General features: G+C 48.2%; 1 protein-coding gene across 1 annotated transcript; it reads right to left on the reverse strand.

Moving 5' to 3' along the window:
• Positions 1 to 7,654: 7,654 nt before the first annotated feature.
• Positions 7,655 to 10,309, reverse strand: NUDT16 (nudix hydrolase 16). Its single transcript, XM_044252381.1, has 3 exons — positions 10,098 to 10,309; positions 9,715 to 9,984; positions 7,655 to 8,971 (listed from the first exon to the last, which is right to left on the reverse strand). The coding sequence occupies exons 1-3, from the start codon at positions 10,233 to 10,235 to the stop codon at positions 8,792 to 8,794; spliced, it is 588 nt and encodes a 195-aa protein (XP_044108316.1). The 5' UTR covers positions 10,236 to 10,309; the 3' UTR covers positions 7,655 to 8,791.
• Between the last annotated feature and the right edge of the window lie 7,007 nt (positions 10,310 to 17,316).

Raw genomic sequence — 17,316 nt, forward strand, 5'->3', positions numbered from 1 at the left:
GGTCTGTGAATCGCCAGGTTTACACACTTCACAGCACTCACCAAAGCACATACCCTCCCCAATGTGTGGGACATGAATCTTACACAATTTTGGGACTGCTCTTAAAACAACAACAACCAAAATTAGAAAAAAAAAAAAAGAAAAAGAAAACAAACCAATTTAGGATATCAAATCACAACTTTAAAAAGCAAAAAAGACCACAAACATGACAAAATCCAGGAAAAATTCAGAAAATGACAACAAATTGCTTGGCACAACTTTTTAATATTCTTTCCTACTTTTGGTTGGGGGTCATGTGTTCTTTAATTTTATAGTATCATTTTCGATATAGTATGAAGGAAATTAATCTAGTCTGGAAGGTCAGGGCCAGAGAATGTTACCTTCAGGAAGTGACATTAAAAGGAAAAGTGAGAGTTGTGGAGACAAACTGTACCTGCGGCAGGAGGGAGCTGAGGGAGGGCAGAAGGGCTGTGGCTCCCGCATCAAAGGGAACTGAACCTCAGTAACCCTAAGATCCACATGGTTTTCTTAGCTGTGGTGGGTCAGAGGATAAAAAACTAAAGAGGAGATGATTAAAATGCAGGGAACCCCTAGTGCTGCCCCTATCGGAACAAAAAGGACCTGCGAGTGCCTGGCCTTTTAAAAAATCAGTTGTCTGATACAGATGTAGTGAAAAGAAGGGCCATCTGCACCCCAATATTCAGAGCAGCAATGTCCACAATTGCCAAACCGTGGAAGGAGCCAAGAGCCATTCCCTTCAACAGACGAATGGATAAAGAAGATGTGGTCCATATACACAAGGGAATATTACTCAGCCATCAGAAAGGTCGAATACCCAATATTTGCATCAGCATGAATGGAACTGGAGGGGATTATGCTAAGTGAAATAAGTCAAGCAGAGAAAGACAATTATCATGTGGTTTCACTCACATGTGGAACATAAGAAATAGCACAGAGGACCATAGGGGAAGGGAGTGGAAAAAATCAGAGAGAGACAAACCATGAGAGACTCTGGACTCCAGGAAATAATCTGAGGGTTTCAGAGGGGAGGAGAGTGGGGAAAGGTGATGGGCATTAAGGAGGGCATGTGTAGTGATGAGCACTGGGTGTTATATGCAACTAATCAATCATCGAACACTGCATCAAAAACTAATGATGTACTATACAGTGGCTAACTGAACATAATTGAAAAAAGCAATTATGAACATTAAAAAAAAATCGGTCACCTTTGTGACACAACATCACTGCCACCCCCCCTTGGGGAGCATCTCCTTCCTCAGATCTGCTCCCCTCTTCCCCAGCCACCCAGAGGGCCCAACCCAGGTCACAGACCACACTACAGGGTCAGGTGGCCTGGCTGCAGGAGGGTTCCAGGGGACATGGGACCACACCTGCTCAGTCGGGCTCCACTCTGCATTTTCTCTTTGGGTGCTGGAGGGCTTAGGCCTTCCCACAACTTGATAAATTCCCCCACTATTCTGGGATAGGTCCTGCTTCCACCCCGAGTCCTGTCCTTATTTCTTTATGATTTTTTAAAGAAAGATTTTACTCAGTTATTTATTTGAGAGAGTGCGTGATGGAGGGAGGAGCAGAGGGAGAAGGAGACGCAGACTCCCATGGAGCAGGGAGCGCCCACCCTGGGCTCAATCTCACCACCCTGAGATCATGACCTGCGAGGAAACCAAGAGTCAGGTGCCCAACCAGCTGAGCCACACAAGTGCCCCTCCTCGTTTCTTTAAATCTGGGAGGCTGGGTTTCTGTAAACTCACAAGAAGAAAAAATATTTCTTAACTAGTCACTTATAAACAGAGAATACATGCATATTGCAAAAGATTCAGACAGTATGAAAAAGCCTAAAGAAAAAAAAAATTAGAACTCCTGACGTTTCTTTCTAGTTTCCTCATTTTGTGGTCACACAATGTGGTACGTATTCTCTCCACTGGGAGAAGTGGTACAAGACTGGAGAGGATTGGGTGAGGTTTTACAAGGCCCAGTACCTAACTTGCCCAATGTTTCCTGGGTCCTGAAATGTATATGCTCAGCTTCGGGTTAGAGTTCAATCTTTATCTGTCAGGCAAAGTATAGTCATTATTTTCTTGATCTTTGCACCTAAGTTTCTTTCTTGCATTTCCCATAGATCTTGCTGTATGTCATTGAAAATTCACGATGATTGTGTGATCATTGTAGACAATCTCTTCATCAGTTAAAGAGTTCTGAGTCCCCCCCAACGCTTTTGACATCGATATTAAAATTATGACAATTATTTACTTTTTGACTGCAAATGCCTGGTATTCTTTGTCCATCTTTTCCCATTCAACCAGAATCCCATTGCTCCGGCATGTCCCTTGAAATAGTATAATGTCATGTTTTTAATCCAGCTAGGTCATTATCAACTTCAGAAGCCAAACAGGACCCATTCATTTCCCCAGTAAAATTATCATAGCTGTATGCTTTTTCCCATCTCCTCCCTCCTAAATTTTACTAGAATGATCTACAATTTGGGACAAAGCATAGTCATCAAATCATTTATTACTTTATTTTTACATTATACATCTTTCTTTCAATGCCTGGCACATGTATTATTTTATACCCATCCTTAGCACAATTACTTAGTACTAAGTTTGTATAGAAGAGAAGCTACTGCTCGCAAGTTTCTTCCCCTTTGATCAGTTCTTTGCTTTGATTGGTCTTGTAGACTGCTATGAACATTTTCGTTGTTTTCCAGATAGACTATGTGGGTAATATACATGCTTTTGCCTTTGAGTATCCGTTTGGGTAGACAGGAAGTTTCTGCTACTTTAGGTGACCTAATTTTCCTGCCTCACCAATGTCCTTGAAATAAAGAACAGCATCCTACTATTGTTTTTCAGATTTTATCTTTTTTCCCCTCCTCTGAACACAGGGAGTCCCACCAACCTGCAGGTTGAGATCTCCTTTAGTTTAGGGGATGTTTCTTCTTGTTTCCTAAAATATTGTTCACTTAACATGTGTCCTGCCTGGCAACACTTAAGCCTTTGTTATTTAGAGCAGTATCAGGCTCACAGCAAAACTAAGAGGTAGGCACACAAATTCCCCTATGTCTCCCACAACACACGCCTCCCCCATGACCAACATCCCCCAGCAGTGGCACACCTGTTGACTGATGACCGTACATGACCCTCCTTCCAGCCGAAGTCCAGAGATATCTCCATTCCATCGACTGACAGTACTCTGGATTTCTACTGTGTGATCTCTCTACCTCCTTCGTTCTCTCTGGTTACTTTCCTTGCTTGGTGCTTATTGTCATCTAGGAGGTTCTCTTAAGCCTGTTCTTGACACCCACGGTACTTACTTCCAGTGTGGGCGGTGCTCTTCGCTGTCCTAGTGGGGCTCTGAGCTAATGGTGAGATCTGTCTTCTTAAAGCCCTTCTTCGGTGCTCCTACCTGCTTCTAGTCTTTCCCCTCACTCCAGAGTCCATGGTTTTCTTATTCCCTGAGCAAACCCTGCTTCCGTGTGTTGGAATAAATCTTTCAGAGCTCACTATCATTTACATCCAGGGTTCCTTTCTTTTTTTTTTTTTTTGGACAGACCTCATGTTATCATTTCCTGTTCACTTAATTAGAGGCATTTCTGTTCTTTGGCTCTCAGACAAGCACGGGGCCACACACCAGCTCACCCTGCTCTGTTTACCTGGATTTTGTCTATTTGCCACCTTGGAATTGGTCCTAGACAACAAGAGGCTGTGCATTGATCAGTCTGTCCTCAGTGACCCATGGAGGGTGGGGGAGGGGGCTGGGGGTAATAGCTGTCCTCACTGGGGTTTTTCTAAGGGCTCTTTATAATTATTGAAAACCCCACCCAGAGGTCATCTCCCTTCATGCAAAAGGAGTATCCTTGCCAGTGCATCAGCTGGGAATGCCTATGGAGAGGAACAGAACCCATGAGGGGCAGGGAACCCCTTCAGTTCCAGACATGGGTTCACATCTCTGCATCAGGGAGAGCTGAGCACTTTGGGGAAAAGTCTGCACACAGACTCCCTCCAGTCTGTTGGTGAGGAGATTCCTTTGCGGGCCTGTCCTTTCAGGGACCCCAGTGTTGTTTTGCCTACTAGGTGGTTTCGACTTTCTGCCAGGCTGCCTTTACCACTGGAGGGAACATGAACTCCGTACTCAAGCAGAGTCAGATACAAAGGAGGGGGGGTCAGGAGAGCTGAGGCCACACGGTTTCTCCTTTACGGAGATCTGTGGCCTTAAATCGACTGGATGTTTCTCTTTTTCCTCTGCTCTGATCATACCCCACATCCTTTTCCTCAGAATCATATTTTAAATAGACTCCCTTCACCTCCAGCTCTTCTGCCTCTCTGAGATAGGTCAAGGGTCAATGTCTGCTAGTTTGGCTCAAATTCTGATGCCATCACTAATTTTACCATAGAGAAAATGTTTATTCTTCTAATATTTTTTCCTACTCATTTTGTCTGTGTGGGGTAGAAAGTATGGAAAAAAAATTTTTTTTCTCTGTAATAAACTAAAACTCGCAGAAAACATCCCTTCCCATTTCTCTACCCTCCACCTTCGTCTGTTTCACTTAGCAGCCTCTGAGGACCCAAGTAACTGGGAAGCTACCCTTCCCTTGGATGTTTCTGCTTATAATAGGCTTGCCAGAAACTTGATAACTGAGTACAACTTTGGCTCAGGACAGCCTGGGGCCCAGAAGTGTTAATTCAGCACCAGCAGTCGCATAATCTAGGAAAAAGCACAGAACTGAGAAGTGTGAACATGTAGCTGATTCTGCTGAGAAAAGCAGAAATATGTTTGCTGTGGAGTGGGGGCGGGGGGAGGAGGCAGCCTGGGCCACTCAGCCTCCCAGAGACAAATGCGCTAACAAGGAATGAAACGTGGCTGCCATCAGGTACCAATAAATAGGGGCGGGAGTGCCTCCTCAAAGCCCTGTTCCCAGTGAGCCCTCTCTGCAGGAATCATACACCCCGTGTTTCAGATAGGGAATAGGTCAGGTGCTGATGGTCACAGCAGCAGCTAAGGGAGGGGGCGAGGACCGCTAGGAAGGCTGCTGTCTTCTCCACCCGGTTGGCTGGTTAAACAAGGTCAAGGAGATCCCTGTTGGCAGCCATACTCATGTGTTCTCATCCAGCAGCAGGATGGCAATGGGTGAGAGACGGAGAAACCTGTGGAAAAATCTGCAGGACCCCTGGTCTGCCTGTGGACTGGGGGGACGAGGCCAGTGACATGCACTCAAGCCACAGAACGACGGACACCTTCAAGATGGCTCCCTGTGACAAGAGCTACTGACTGGGAGGGCATGTGCGTGGGAGGCCACGGGGAGGCCACGGGAAGGCCACAGATTCCCTGAACATCACCAGAGACTTACAAAATAAGGAGACTGAGTAGGAATAAAAAAGTAGGCGCCGGATGTAGTGCCAGGAGGCAAGGAGATGGGCTGTGGGAACTCTGGAGCAGAGGAGATAGGTAGGACTATCTAGTGGCCGCATGGACACGGTGGAAGATGCAGCCGGACTATACACCAGTATGCACTTGGGGCAGACCTGCCCAGGACCTATCCCCAACCCGACTCTTCCAGGGCCGAGAAGTGCCACGGGACAACACTGCTTCCTGCCGTCCCTCCTGACCGCTGCTCAGCCTCTCTCCTCGGAGGCTCCTGCTGCCCTGTCATGTCCCCTGCCCCCTCCTGGGTCCCTCCTGTTGTTCACTAAGGATGGTGTTTCCTAGTTCACACTACCTTCTCCAACATCTGTGTCTGGTTTCATCACACAGACTTTGATTTGACCTGTGACTTAACCTGTGATGGCTTCACCTTTAAATTTCAGAAGCATCCCTCTGGGGCTCAAATACTCCTCCCACCACCCCATAGGTTGGAGTTCTGCCTCTGGGAAACCTTTAATTCGCTAACTGCCCCCTGAAGCCCCTGTCTTCATTTCCCTTTGTATGCAGATTAAACCTCTTAGCCCACAGCCCACCCTTGGGACTTCACTAGTGCAGACCCTCTTTCCCGCCCTGCCTCTCTCCCTTCCTGATGCTCCTCTGTAAAACCCCAAATGGGCACCAGCAGCTTCTTCCTTGCTGCTCAGCACCGAGGATGGGAAGACAGGGGTAAGTACACGTGCATGTCCCCCACCCCGTGATCCACCCAAGGGCCCAGGGACACATCTTGAAGGTGTCCTACTCTGGGCCCTCAGTCGGGTCCTGCTCTGAATCGACCCCTAGCTCGACACTGCCTTCCCATTCTGCCATTTCTTGAACCAACGTGCTTTCCCATGCAGTGATGAATGACTTGGTACCTCTGGGAGCATTTTCCGCCCACATCCAGCTGGTTAGTCTCCCTTTATTTCCATTAAGACAGTCCAAGTCCGTCATCCCACCACTAATTTAGCACTCTTCATCCTCTACGCCTTCCTCTCCCTCTTCTCTGAGCCCCGTCATGCTGCGGGACTGTCCCTCTTCCTGTCAGAGGCTTTGGCCCTCCTCTGTTCTCAGGGACTGGGGCCCCTTCAGCACCGCCTCTCTCTACTTTGTTCCCATCAACACACTCACACTCGGTCTCCTGCCGACCCCGCAGCCCTCTCCAGGTGTCAAGCCCTCTCTCCACACCCCCACAGAACCAACCAGTCCCCCGCTATCCACCCACGACCCCGGGTCTGCCTTCCACTCCCCTCCCACCCCTTCCTGAAACTGCTTCCCTCACAGTTACCAAAAACCTCCAGCTACGAAATCTGATGGACAGTTTTGCCCTCATTTTACCAAAACTCTCATAAGCACTTGGCAGACTTCACTGTCTTAAAGCAGCTTCCTCTCAACTCCTCAGCCTCTTCAACACGGTCTTCTCCTCCTCCTGAACCCGGAGCCCCTGGCTTCTCAGGACCCCACCCCGAACCCTCTCCTCTTTTTTCTTTCCCTGCCTGAACTCTTTGGGCAAACTGTCATACTTTCTTTATGCAGATGACTCAGAAATTTCTGTCTCGACACACCCAGAATGACCTTGATTCTGTCCCCTGCCCAAGCTTCTCCCCACAGACCCAGGCTTCCCCTCCATCCACAATTTGGATAACTGAAGATACTCTTTCCCCTCAGCTCCCCTCACACTCAGCCCACCAGAGGGCCCGTCAATGCTGCCACCAACACCGCTCTCAAACGCATCCACATCTTCCCACATTCTCTACCACCATGGCTCAGCCCTCCACCATCTCCCAGGTGGCAGCCTCCCTCATCTCCCAGTCCCTCTCCTACCCGCTTCCAGTCCACACCGCACACACCATCAGCCCCTGGCCATGCCTTGTGAGATGCCATCTGGCTCCTGCCCGTCTCTCCAGCGTCCTCTCCCCTTGCGTCCTAGAGCCTAATCACACTGGCCTTCTTCCATTTCTAGACCATGCTCTGCCAATTAAAGAGGACTACAAATTCTTTGCTTATCCCTCTGCCACCCCAATGGAGAAATGGAATTTAATTCCCCTCTCTTTGATGTGGGATAATCTGCCAAGATTTCTCCTCAGAACCTTGACACGTGCTACTCCTGGAATACCCAGAATATTCTTCCCACTCTCCTACCTGGTACTTCATCCTTATTTTTCAGTGTACCTGCTCTTCAGAGAGGGCCGGCCCTTCCAGACAACCTTAGCAAAAAGTAAAACCTTTCAAGGTGAGATCTGTGTCAACCTTTTATTTCCTTCTTAACACTGATATAAACAAAACATGGAAATAGGCATCAATTGAATTGATTACAGGTGGCTGTCCACCTCCTTGCATAAATTAAATTTTACTGGAACACAGCCATGCCCATTATCTGTTGTTCATTGCTGCTTCTGAAACTAAAGAGCTGAGCAGATGCTACAAAGACCATGTGGCCCATGAAGCCTGAGATATTTGCCATTTAGCCCTTTAACCCCATGGAGAGAAAGACCCGTGGCTCTCTCATCCCCAGATCTCCAATACCTCAGACAGATAATTTGTCCAAAAAACCGAAGGGCTCTGAGGCTCAGCTATAAGCCGTTCTTTAATGGCAGGCTCTTTTGGTCAGGACAGGGCTAAATCAGGGCTGGGTCTCTTCCCTTCTGAGGGAAGGGAAGGTCCCCGGTCTAAGGAGTCCTAGATGCCAGCTTTGGAGGAGATGCACCAGGGCTCAGAAGTTCAAATCCAAGGAGACCAGGCCATTTTTTTCAGCCTTCTGCTCAATTTCAGAAGTGGGCAGGAAGCTGGTTAGGACCCTCTACCACCTTTTAGAAGTATATTGCTTTTGCCAACACCCAAGCAAGGATGTGATGATTTTCAGGGAGAAAAGGTCCTCTGCTTCTCTCAACCTCTGCAGCAAGCATATGCTGGGCTACACCCCTGAGAACAGCCATCTACGAGTGTGGGCAGAGATGCTCCCCTGGATCAGAGGCTCCTCCCCCTCAAGGAGATGGCTCCGATGATAAGCTAGACCCCACACATGCCACTTTCCAGTTAAACTGCACATGGGGGTTGCAGGGAGGCGTCAGCTTGTATGTGGGGACAGACTGTACATTCACAGGTCCGGGGACTGCCATGCTGTGTGTGTGCAAACGGACAGAGAGGAGGCCAGCTCTGGGAATTTGCCAGGGCCCCAGGATGAGCTGCAGATTTTTGATCTGGAGGCTGAGAGTTGCTGGGGGGCCCTTTGCTCAAACATACTGCACATACTTCTTTTAATCTGTTATCATCTATCAGGTTCAGGCCTGGAAGATAAAACCTCCCCCATTCACTCCTCCCTTCCTTTGTACCAACATCCTCATCTCAGGTTCCGTGGGTCCACAGAGGGCTGCCTCTAGCGAGGTAGGGAGATCTTCCGGGCTGTAAGAGAACCAGGTTCCACCAGTTCTAAATCCTGGAGGGCCTCCAGCAGCTGCTCCTTTGCAGTTCCAATGAAGGTGTTCTCCAGGAAGGCAGGCAGGCCTCCCACACCATCCCGTAGGGTATACAGGGGCACTCGCACCAGGCCTAGCACCTGTGAAAGGAAGGAGACATGTGACAAGATAAGTAGCTCATCCTAGACCAATCTTTCCAGATCAGGTCTCATCCCTTATCAGTCCCCCAGAACGAGGCCTGAGGACTTATTTCTTATACCTAGTGGGCCCAGCTCTCTGCAGGCAAATGACCATGCCATCCAGCTTCGTAAATGCTAATCTCTCCTACATCACTAAACCTACAGTGCCTCTTGCCTCCAGGATGTATGTCTGGCCCTTCACCAGTAGTTCTCAAAAATATTCCAGACTAGCCACATCAGCACCATTTAGAACTTTTGAAAAATACAGATTCTCAGGTCCTTCCCTCCTTCCTTCCCCCACTGAACCAGAAATTCTGGGAGTGGGGTCAGTAATAAGGCTCCCAGCTGATTCTGATACCTGTCAAAGTTTGAAAACCATCGCCATTAACAATTGACTCCCCGACTCTCCTAGCTTAACAACAACCTATCAGGCCGCATCTTTAACCAAGAAAATCAGGGGCCTGGAATGCAACGCTTGAGGCGCTTGAGGCGGGGAGAGAGATTTGGTTAGGTGTGTTCTAGAAAAGCAACTGCAGAGGCCAGTTAACGGGGGGGGGGGGGCAGGGGGAGACTACACTGGCTGTGGCTGGTCAACCAGATGAAAGAATCCCAAGATCCTAACTACCTTAGGAAAGTGGGGGATCGGCTGTGGGGGGGGGGGCGCAGGGAGGCTATGGGGGTGGGGTTCCCGGGCTGGGCCCCACCTCCAGCCCGTGGTCCTTGGCGCGAGGGGCGGCCATCTCCACAGCGACCAGCTGCTGGAGCGTCAGGCGCTTGGCGTAGAAGTGGGCCACGATGCGCGCCCCCGGACCCGCGTGCGAACTGCGGTAGTCGGCGCGCTCCACGCGGAAGTCCGCCACGGCCTCGCCCAGCTCCTCGGTCAGCTCGCGGTTCAGCCCGGCCTCCAGACCGCCGTCCTGCATGTTGACGAAGCCGCCGGGGAAGCCGAGGCGCCCATCAAAGCGCATCTGCATCTGCGAGAGGGGACAGCGGGGTCGCCCGGGCGCCCGGCCGGCGTCCCCGGGGGAGGAGGAGAGGGGCGGGGTAGGGGTAGGGGCGGGGGGGAAGGCGGGGCGCCCCTTCTCACCAGGACCGCGTAACGGAGCGGCATGCGACCGAAAAGCATCCCTGGGTCCGGCGCGTATAACAGCGCGTGGCACGCGTGGCGCCAGCCAGACCCCAGCGTCAGGGCCTCCTCCAGCTCCAGCCTGCGGATCCCGGCCATGGCCCCACGCCTGTCCCCGCCGCCGTCCCGAGGGCCCAAGGGCCTAGGCGGACCCGGCGCCAGCCAATCGGGGCGGGGCTTGCAGGCCAAGGGAGCCAGCGACCGCCGCGGGACTCGGGGGAACTGAAAGCCTCGTCCGGGTTGGGCCCCGGGCGGGGCGGGGCGAAGGCGGCGTGGCCCGGGATCCCGGCGCCGAGCGAGGCGGGGAAGTCACGCTTCCGTCACAGTGCCGGGCCTGCGGGGCTCCGGCATCCGGCGGGTGGCGGGGCGGGCTACCCGGGCAGGCTCTCCCTGGGGCCGAGGCCTGCGGCTGGAGGCAGCGCGGGAGCGTCAGGGAGCCGCAGCTGGTTTGGTTCCGGTGGCACACGGAGCCCGGGGCAGGAGCCGGGGCTAGGAAGGACTGAGGCCGAGCCGGCTTCGGAGACCTGGCCTGTCCTTGCAGTGGCGATGGAAAGGAGCGATAGGTGTAACAGCTGCCCTGCGGGCCGGAGTGGGGGGCGCGGGACCCAGTGGCTGGTCCACTGGGGCGGGGGGGGGAGTTGTGCTAGGTAGGGTGAGGTCAGAGTTTATGGCCCGGGTGCATGGCGGCATTTTTTGATTTGGGAGTATCATAGGACAGGGGTGGTCAATAAGTGTTTTCTAGAGAGCAATTGGGGGTGGCGATAGGCAGCGAATAGGACAGGTAGCATAGGAAGGGACTGATGCGATTTTCAGGGGAAGGGTAAGTGTGGAAAGCTGTGGGTGTGAGCTGTGCTCGTGGGGAGGATCAGAAGTGGAAGTGCCTAAGGCCTTCCGGACCTTGCTCATACACACCAGACCCCGGATCTGTGAAGGAAGGTGGAGGCTACTAGTGCCGGATGCTGAGGAACAGGCATTCAGAATCCCTCACCCCAATCTAGGTCCCATGCAGACAGCCCCTACACCAAGAGTCACTATTTATTACGCAAAGGAAGGGAGGGTGTAGCTCCTTAAGAGGGCCTTCGCTTAAAATCCTAACCTGTAAGAGATAGCATGTGATAGGAAGGAGCCCACGAACCCGTCCAGACATTGGCTTGTGACCTTAGCGAGTCATTTAACTCTCTCAGATCCCCAGCGCTCATCTCTTAAGTGAAGATGATACAGAGGTAGTGAAATGTTTAAGGTGCTTGGAGCAGTGCCCAGCACAAATTTATTGTAACCATCCTTGGAGGGAGGGTAGGGGCAGAGTGATGTGTCTTGTATTAAAGACCTGGAATGCAGCCAGGATCAGGCAGCTGGATCAAAGTGATGACACTGTAAATATGACACAAATTCATTGGCCTGTTAGAGTTCTGGGGGGCTTGGAAATGGCCCCTGTTGAACACTTGCAGAAAACTCACAAAAACTGCCAATTGCACTGTCCACCCCAGACCAACTGGATCAGAATCTCTGGTGGTGGTTTTTAACTTTGTTTCAGGTAACTAATAAGCAATCAGTGCCCTAACAGTTACCCCTAACATTCCAAAGGTGACTTGCTTTCTCTCCTGCATGGGAGAGACATGCTCTTCCCAGACCTTCAGGCTGTTTTTCTTTCCTGGTTCCAGGAGGAGGCTTTTAAAGATGGATTCAGCTATTTCTAAGGCAATGTGGAAGACTCTGTGAAACCAAGGCAACAGCTATATAAGGATTAATGACTTTGGAAACCAGAGCTCTTTCAGTATGAATGAACATGGAACTCTCCAAAGATTCTCCCTCCTCCCCAGTCTTGCCATCCATTTCCAAACTGCTCTCTGCCTCTGCCCTGCTTTCTGCCTCTTGTTGGGGGAGACCAGCTTCCCCCAATTCCACCTTCCTGAGGCAGAGTATCTAGAAGTAAAGGCTGGAGGTAGATCACGGAGCAATGCTGTGTCCCTTGAGAGATACTCCAAGTTCATAATGGTACTCAAAACCCCAAATAACTCAATGGTAACCTCAGAAGATGCTGAAGAATGAATTCATCTGAAAAATAACGAGGAAGGGGTGGGCGGATGGGTGAAACGGGTGGCAGGGATTAAAAGGCACAAACCTCCGATTATAAAATAAATCATGAAGGTGAAAAGTACAGCATAGGGAATAGAGGCAATGATAGTGTAATAACGTTGGATGATGACAGACGGTGACCATACTTACCGCGGTGAGCACTAAGTGATGTACAGACTTGTCAAATCACTGTTGTACACCTGAAACTAACATAACGTCTTATGTCAACTATACTTCAATACTAAAAATGAAAAACAAACAAAAACAGAAGGGGCGCCTGGGTGGCTCAATTGGTTAAGTGTCTGCCTTCAGCTCGGGTCATAGTCCCAGGATCCTGGGATCCAGCCCGGCATCAGGCTCCTTGCTCAGCAGGAGTAAGGGTATTATAGTTAATCAAAGAAAGGTATTATAATACCTTTATAATTATAATTATATAATTATAATATAATATAAGGTTATAATGTAGGGTATTATAAAGAAAAAAACAGAGCCAATCATGATTTTACTATTTTATAAACTTGAAGTAACAGATCGTAAGGCATGATCATCAATGACTATTAATGTCACCAAAAGAAAATCAGATACTGTATACTTCATGATGGAAGAACACACTACCTAGTATGAAATAATCTTGCCAAAAAATTGAATTTGAATCTGGATCTAACTACCATTTTATAATATATTAAAAAAAAACCCTTTTTTTAAATATCAGGAAGAAGCTAAAATGATCCACGTGGTAGTGGATTAGAGCTGGAGACATCAGTATGAAATTGTGCTGAGCTTAACTTAGATACAGATGGTTACATACAGAAATAGTTATAGATATGTGCATAGACAAAGGTTTGTATGCACACATTTCATCTGTCAGCTGCGGGGGAGGGTCTCGAAGCAGGGTTAGCTCAGTGGCAAAAGGCATACCCAGTGTCCAGAGCTTGATTTCCAATACCATTTTCTAATAAAGGAACCAAGACCCCTTGGAGAAATGGCCGATTCAAGCACTGGGACAAGAAATACACCTGAGAATACATGATAAACCTAGAGCATCTTGTGATGTGAGAGATCTTTTGTTTTTAATGAAAAGAAAAAAAAATCCATATTGATAGGAATTTGTCAAAGGGATGGGGACCCACGAGTTAACTGAAAGAGCTCACAGTGGCCAAAGCTGAAACAATTGGAGCAGTAAAATAAAGAAGTATTGGATTATAACTCAAAGTATAAAATAAGGATCTGTGGGTCCATTCTGATGTAGCTAATGCATAAGTAGGGGCACTTGGTTGGCTCAGTCGGTAGAGCATTTGACCCTTGATCTCAGGGTCATGGGCTTAAGCCCTAGGTTGGGTGTAAAGCTTACTGAAGAAAGTAATGCATAAGTAAAAAATGAGTGGGAAGGGTTATCTCCCACAGAAGAATTTGAAATAATTTATATAGATACTCTGTCCTCCAGGAGGTAGAGCACAACTGATCACTCCTTAAGTGTGGGCTGTGAATAATGACTTCCTTCCAGTGAGGACACTATGGAAAGGGGAGGGAGTGGTGGGAATGATTTGTAACTTTGAGGAGAAACCTGACAAACATTACTTTAGCCAGGTGACTCAAGGTCAATAACAGTGATAAGTCATGTTGATGGTATGTACTAATACCATGTTATGGAAACAGTTCTTAATGTCAGCTCTCTTCCTCCCAAAATGACATAATCCTGATCTAATTGTGAAGAAAGCATTAAACCCCATAGGAGGGACATTCTATAAAACACCTGAGCGGCACACCTCAAAATTGTTAAGGTCGCTAAAAATGAGGAGAGTCTGAGAAACTGTCAGAACAAATGGGACCTTTAGGATTCCTGAAGACTGAATGTAATAATGTGGTATCCTGGATAGGATCTTGGATCAGAAAAAAGATTAGATAAAAGCTAAGGAAATGTGACTGAAGTATAGACTTTGATTAATAATAATGTATTGATATTGGTCCATTATTATAACAAATGTACCATGCTAATATATTAATAATAGGGAAACTGGGTAGACTATATGGGAACTCTGTACTATCTTCACAACTTTTTCTGTAAATCTAAAACTGCTACAAAAAAATAAAGTTTAGGGGCACCAGGGTGGTTCAGAGGGTTGAGCATCCAACTCTTGATTTTGGCTCAGGTCATGATCTCAGAGTCCTGTATTGCCAGGCTCCACACGGAGAAAGGAATCTCTCTGAAATACTTTCCTTCTGCCTCTCCCCCGCACTCTCTCACTCTCTAATAAATAAATCTCTTTAAAAATTATAGCGCTTACTTTTTTAAATGAGGAGATGCCACCAGTAAAACCTAGACTCAAAGAAACTCTATAAGACCAATGACCTGGTTTCCTCAATAAATGGATTACAAGGGGAAAAAAGAGATGGAAGCAGAATCTGTACATAATAAGAGATCGAGGAGATCTATCAGTTGAAGCAGCTGGGCTTTCCTGGGATCCTAATTTGAAGAAACAGAAAGTAAGATGGGAATTGTGAATACTGACCTGCTATTTGGTAGACAGGAATTACTGGTACAGTTACAAGTGTGAAAATAGTATTACAGCTTTAAAAAAAGATTCTCTTTTAGAGATACATACTGAGGTATTTATAAATTTATGATAAAAATAATGCAGTGAGGTGGCAGTGGGTGAGAATAGAAATAAAAGAGGATTGGCTGTGAATTGATTATTTCTGAAGCTGAGTGATGTTCCATAACAAGGGCTTATTATATTATTCTCTTTACTTTTATACAGTTTGATCTTTTCCATAGTAAAAAGTTAAAAATACCAAGATCTCTGACTTCTCCTGAAGTTAAAGGTTATCATTTACATTTGAATAAAGTTTTGCATTTCACAAAACCCTTTTACAGATAGGATCCCTTTGGGTCCAGGAGAGGGAGAAAAAGATAAGAGTCTAATCTCACTTTTTAGGCAGAAGACTGCGACCAACATTGACCATCTACCAGGAAATTTTAAATGATTCCACTTAATCCTCATAAAATTTTCCAGGTGTTTCGAATGCAGAGCCAAGGTTGAGAACCGCTGAGTGTTGAAGAATACACAGCGGAGGGTGGAGGGGCAGGGAGGTGATGCCGCCAGCAGAGAGCTTCCGGCTGGGCCAGTTGAGGTTCATCCAAAAGAGGTAGATGCTGTGGTTATTATTTAGGGAGCACTCACATATCTGAAATCAAATCCAGCAGCCTCAAAGGAAGTGGCATTCTGCAGAAGGCAGCCCTGCTCTTCGTTGTTCGCAGGTCCAGCACTGAAAATACCCACTGCCATGCGGTCTGGAGCTCATTACATGCATCCACTGAATGTAAGAATTTCACAGACACCTGCAGCTTTGTGCCTAGACCACCTCCCCTGAGTACCCCACGAGCACCCCGAACCCAACACACCCAGGAATGGACTCAGCGTTTCTCCCCTCCCCTGCCCTCCCTGCATCTCCTGTATCCCCAGCTCTGTGAAGGGTCCAATCACCCAAGCCACAAACCTAGGAGTCGTCCTCCCCTCCCACCCAGGTCAGCCCTCCATTCCCCTGGTGCCCTTGTGTTGTCTCCACAGGGCCCTGACGTCATCTTTTCTCGCCCAGACCACACCTAACTGTCTGCCTTCAGCCTCACCCTGTTCTAACCGGCCCTCCATGTAGTCTCAGAGCCAAAAGCCATGGCATGTTCACACCTCTTCAGGGGCCGCCCCGCAAAGCAGATGAACCCAACAGCTCAGATCTGAGCCTTGCCTTCTGTATGAGTGATCTACTGCCGAATCATACTGTGAAATGTAGTGACTTAACACCACAGGGGACACTTACTGTTTCAGCACCCACGGCTCAGGAATTAAGCAATGGCTTAGCTGGATGGTCCTGGCACAGGGTTTCTCATGATGTTTTAGTTGAGATGTCAGCAAAGGCTGCAGTCAAATGAAGACTTGACTAGCTGGGGAATTTGTTTCCCAGGTGACTCAACTTGGTGCTGGATATTGGTGGAAGCCTCAATTTTATGCCAGATAGACCATAGACCACTCCCTAAAGTTGTGTGAGTGTCCTGGAGACATGGTGGCTGGTTTCTTCCAGAATGAGCAATCTAAGAGAAAGCAAGATGGAATCTATGTCTTACGACGTAGTCACGGAAGTCAGCCCCATTTTTACAAAATTTTATTGGTCACACAGGCCACCATGAGGCAATGGGAGAAGTAACTGCACAAGACCAGAATTCCAGAGGGGAGGATCACTGGGGGCTATTGAGGAGACTGCCCTGGGGGCCATCGAGGAGGCTGCCCACTACACCTTTCTCTCAAACCTGATGTAATGGTCCTCACATTTTATGTACTAGCAGCCCCAACAGCTTTCAAACTCCCCAGAACCCACATGCTGTGTCCTCCATGTTTGTGTTCTTCAGGCCTGCAAGATCTTTTCCTCCCTTGTATTTGCCTGATGAAACTTCTCCCAGCTTGACTGAGGTATGGTCAACAAAAACTATATATTTAAGGTACACAAGGTGATGTTTTGATATACATTGTGAAATGACTACCACAATCAACCTAATTAACACATCTGTCACCTCACATCATGACCATTTTCATTTTTGTGTCTGCGGTAAGAACACTTAAGATCTACATCCTTGGGGTGCCTGGATGACTCAGTGGGTTAAAGCCTCTGCCTTCCGCTGAGGTTATCATCCCAGGGTCCTGGGATGGAGCCCTGCATTGGGATCTCTGCTCAGCGGGGAGCCTGCTTTCCCCTCCCCCTCTGCCTGCCTCTCTTCCTACTTGTGATCTCTGTCAAATAAATAAATAAAATAAATCTTAAAAAAAAATCTACATCCTCAGCAGAGTTCAAGTGTACAGTAATACAGTATTACTTCTAACTAGAGTCACCGTGCTGTACGTTAGATCTCCAGAACTTATTTGTCCTGTATTAACTAGAACATCCTAACCTTTGACCAACATCTGACATCCCAACCCGAGCCCTTGCAACCACCGCTTTTATGATCTTGACATTTTTACATTCCTCAGAAAAGTGAGATCCTGCAGCATGTGACTTTCTGTGTCTGGCTTATTTCACTTAGGATAACGTCCTTCAGGTTCACCCATGCTGTAGA

The sequence above is a fragment of the Neovison vison genome, chromosome 6 (assembly GCF_020171115.1).
Source record: "Neovison vison isolate M4711 chromosome 6, ASM_NN_V1, whole genome shotgun sequence".
Classification (NCBI taxonomy): domain Eukaryota; kingdom Metazoa; phylum Chordata; class Mammalia; order Carnivora; family Mustelidae; genus Neogale; species Neogale vison.